General features: G+C 35.0%; 1 protein-coding gene across 1 annotated transcript in view; it reads left to right on the forward strand.

The window, feature by feature from the left end:
* Positions 1-3,735, forward strand: part of LOC103599593 (1-phosphatidylinositol 3-phosphate 5-kinase-like) — a gene marked incomplete at its 5' end in the record, with an annotated part of 59,192 nt that overhangs the window by 47,015 nt on the left and 8,442 nt on the right. Inside the window, 3 exon segments of the mRNA XM_008583744.1 lie at positions 689-853; positions 2,354-2,413; positions 3,112-3,288. Of these exon segments, the coding sequence (XP_008581966.1) occupies positions 689-853; positions 2,354-2,413; positions 3,112-3,288 (402 nt within the window).

The raw sequence follows: 3,735 nt of genomic DNA on the forward strand, positions 1-3,735 counted from the left end.
TTTTTGTCTTTTTTCCGTGTCCGGCAATGGGTCGCAACCCTCAGTGTTGCCCCCGTACCGGACCGGGGACCGGCAACGGGATCGCAAGCCTCGGTGTTGCTCCCGCGCCTCGCTCAGCCAGTGAGCGGGAGCCGGTCTGTATGTGGGATCCGAACCCTCGGACGGGAGCGCCGCCGCGCTTCCCAAGCGGCAAAAAGTTCATGTTTTTTAATTCCATTTTTCCATGAACTTTTCGAAGTACCCTCCAATTTTCCTGCGTTAAAATGTAGAAACACAAAATTATACAAAGATGTTACCTTTAACTCTTAGTTCTTTTAGCTCGTGAAATTGTTTTGTTAGTTTAACTATATTGTAATACTATAAGAACTAACCCTAATTTAATCTTGTTGCTTAAAATATTATGACTGTCCTTGAAAGATGGTTTTGGAAGGCTTTCTAGGAAATTTCTCACATTTCGATATTCACCCCACTGAGCGTTGCTCTTTGTTTCTGAGAATAAGTATGCTTGACTATTCAAAAACAACAACACATGGAATAGTAATAACCTGTGCAAATGAAAGTATTTGTGTTACGCAGATCTGTTAGCTTCATATAATGGTTACTGCTAACAAAGGAATGAGTTGAAGATTTTTATTTTTTACCTGCAGTGACCTGTAATTAAAATTAATATGTTACCTCTTATTTTTAGCCAAAAAGGCTTCTGGAATGTTGTCCTTCTTCAGAGGGACAGCAGGGAAAAGCCCTGATCTCTCTTCCCAGAAGAGAGAGACTTTACGTGGAGCAGATAGTGCTTACTACCAGGTTGGGCAGACGGGCAAGGAGGGGACGGAGAATCAAGGCATTGAGCCTCAAGGTGTGTTAAAGGAGACCAAATGTGCTTATTCTAGGCTTTTATTTACTTATTTTAGTTGTTTAAGTTTCTTATAGCCTTAAGTAGATAATTCTTATTGCTAAAACTGGGGCATTCCCTCTATTCTCACTCCTTATTGTGGTAGAGTGGAAAAAGCATGGTGCTTGGAGAGTCCAACCGTTTTCACATTTTGTTGCTATCACTTACTGTGTGGTAGAATCAGAAATCCTTAGTTTCCATACCTGTAACAAAGCAAAAGCAATGTCTTTCAAGGCTTATTGAGGACTAAGTGATGTTACACATGTAAAACATCTGTCTCACTGTGTGACTCATAGTATATACTCAAATATTTTTATTTCACTATCCCCTCAGAATCTGTTTTTTTCATCCCCAGTCCCTGTCAGGTTGTGGCTATTTATGTCCACCTTTATTTTGATATTTAAAAAATATGTCTACTTGATTGTATTTGGGTATGGGTTTAGACCAGAAGTTGGCAGACTATGCTGACCTATTTTTGTAATAAAAGTTTTATTGAAACATAGGCATATCCATTTATTGTCTTTTTTTGGGGGAGGGGGTGCGGCTAGATAGTACAGGGATCCAAACCCTTGACCTTGGTGTTGTCAGCACCACACTCTACCAACTGAACAACCATCCAGCCCCATATACATTTATTTACTTATTGACTGGTTGCTTTCACATTACATGGCAAGGTGAGTAGTTGCAACTAAGTGAAATATTTACTACCTTTATAGAAATAGTGTAGTGATCCCTGGGTTAGACTATGAATTAGTAGTTTCAAAGATAGCAACTGCTATAATAAATTTGGTTAATAATTAAGATATCCGTTTAGTATTCTATAAGCTGCTGTTGGGCTGTAGGTATTTATAACGTGGTCCTTGAAAGGCTTCGATGCTTCAAAAAAATGATTTTGACATGTGAAACTTAGGGATAATTTGTTCTTCTAGATATTAAGATGTTTTCCAAATCTATAGCAATTAAAGAGATTGCACCTGGCAGTAGGTTTGCTAGACAAATCAGTCAAATACAAAAAATAGCTCTGAAGTAGACTCTAGTATGTATTATATTATATGTTTATCTTAGTATATGATAAAGAAAGCACAGACTATTGGGGAAGCATTATTCCTCACACATGGAGAAAACTGGTCATAAACTCTGATGAAGAAGCCATGGAAATTACTGGTGTAAGAGCTGAGTTACTAGGTTGCTATCACAGGAATCATTTAAATGTAAGAAAATTGATTCAAACTGAATTCTCTATTTTTTTTAATCTAAAAAATAAAAATTTAGAAGATACATACATTTTAATTGTAATTGTTTACACAGTTTAATTGTATATCTAATGTGTTTGATAGTGACTTGATTAGGATATTTTTACTGTTGATTTTTAAATTTTTGTTGTTATATCAGGGAAAAGAAAAGACAAAATGAACTGATAACCATTTAAAACTTTGCCTTTACTAATGACGTTAAACCTTTTAGATGATGTAGACTGAGGAGATACACAAAAGAAACAACTCACAAATCCTCATGTGGAACTTCGTAAGTATGAAATAATATATTGTCAGCTGGGGACAGGGACTATAATTGAGCAAACTTTATTATCTGAGACTTGTAGCTTCACACTAGGTAAATATCCTGTTTTTTGAAGTGAATATTAAGTCTGTGTCCTGACATGAGTTTTATTTAATCTATAATCTAGTTTATAAAATATATATTATTTAATTTATTTAACTTATAAATTTAATAAAAATTATAATTTAATTTACAAATTTATAAATAATTTTATTTAATTTCTACTATTTAAATATTTACTTATTATGTTATCGAGAGTCACAGAGCCTTGACAAGGCATTTAGATTATGTCTGTGGGTGCCAGAAATTTATTATCCAGAATAATATCATGCACAGTAAACTTTAAGATGTATGTTAAGAATTGCTTAAAAAGTACCATGATAAAAATACAGTAACCAGTGTAAAATTAGAACGAGTCTTATGTTTGATTTTTATTTGAAAATATGTAAGGGTGGTCATATGTTGTTCTCTAATCTCTACTTTAACGCTTTTAAAGTGATCTGTTAAAGATCACTTTAACAGAATTGTGATAAACAGGGATGTAGACTTACCATGAAAAATGCTATCATGGAGAAAGTAAATGGTTGCATTTGGCAGGGGGTGGGGGGAAGGAAAAGATATTTCCTGATACAGAAAAGCCTTTTGTTTTTCACATCCGTTTGTAGAATTTTCAGATGCTAATGCCAAGTTTTATTGTCGGCTATACTATGCGGGAGAGTTTCATAAGATGCGTGAAGTGATTCTGGGTAGCAGTGAGGAAGATTTCATTCGTTCCCTTTCCCACTCCTCACCCTGGCAGGCCCGAGGAGGCAAATCAGGAGCTGCTTTCTATGCAACTGAAGGTAAATGTTCTTAATCTCTTACTGATTAAGTAGTCTCCCTGTTTTTCTCTGAGATAATTTATGAATCACTTGAACTGAGATAGTATGGTACTGTCTATTGGCAAACAAAATTTTCTGGGGTTTTTTTTTTTTTTTTTTTGAGAGGATATAATAAAATATTTAAAAGAATATACATGTATATGTTTGTGATGAGACTCAGGCATGGATCAAGTCCTTACTAAACTCTCTCTAGTTCTGAGTTCTCCAAATGTAAATAACAGAGAACTTCTAGGAAACTTAAAAGGGTACTTCAGAACTGATGAGAGAAAGGTAAAAATAGAAGTATTTTACCTGAAAACAAAAAGGCCAAGTTCTTAACCTGCAAAGGTTAAAGTATACTGTGACCATTTGTACTTCACATCCTATTCTCTATACCTACTGAAAGGAAAAGTATTTGAGAAAATGCAG

This window comes from Galeopterus variegatus, unplaced genomic scaffold (assembly GCF_000696425.1).
Source record: "Galeopterus variegatus unplaced genomic scaffold, G_variegatus-3.0.2 Scaffold3021, whole genome shotgun sequence".
Classification (NCBI taxonomy): Eukaryota; Metazoa; Chordata; class Mammalia; order Dermoptera; family Cynocephalidae; genus Galeopterus; species Galeopterus variegatus.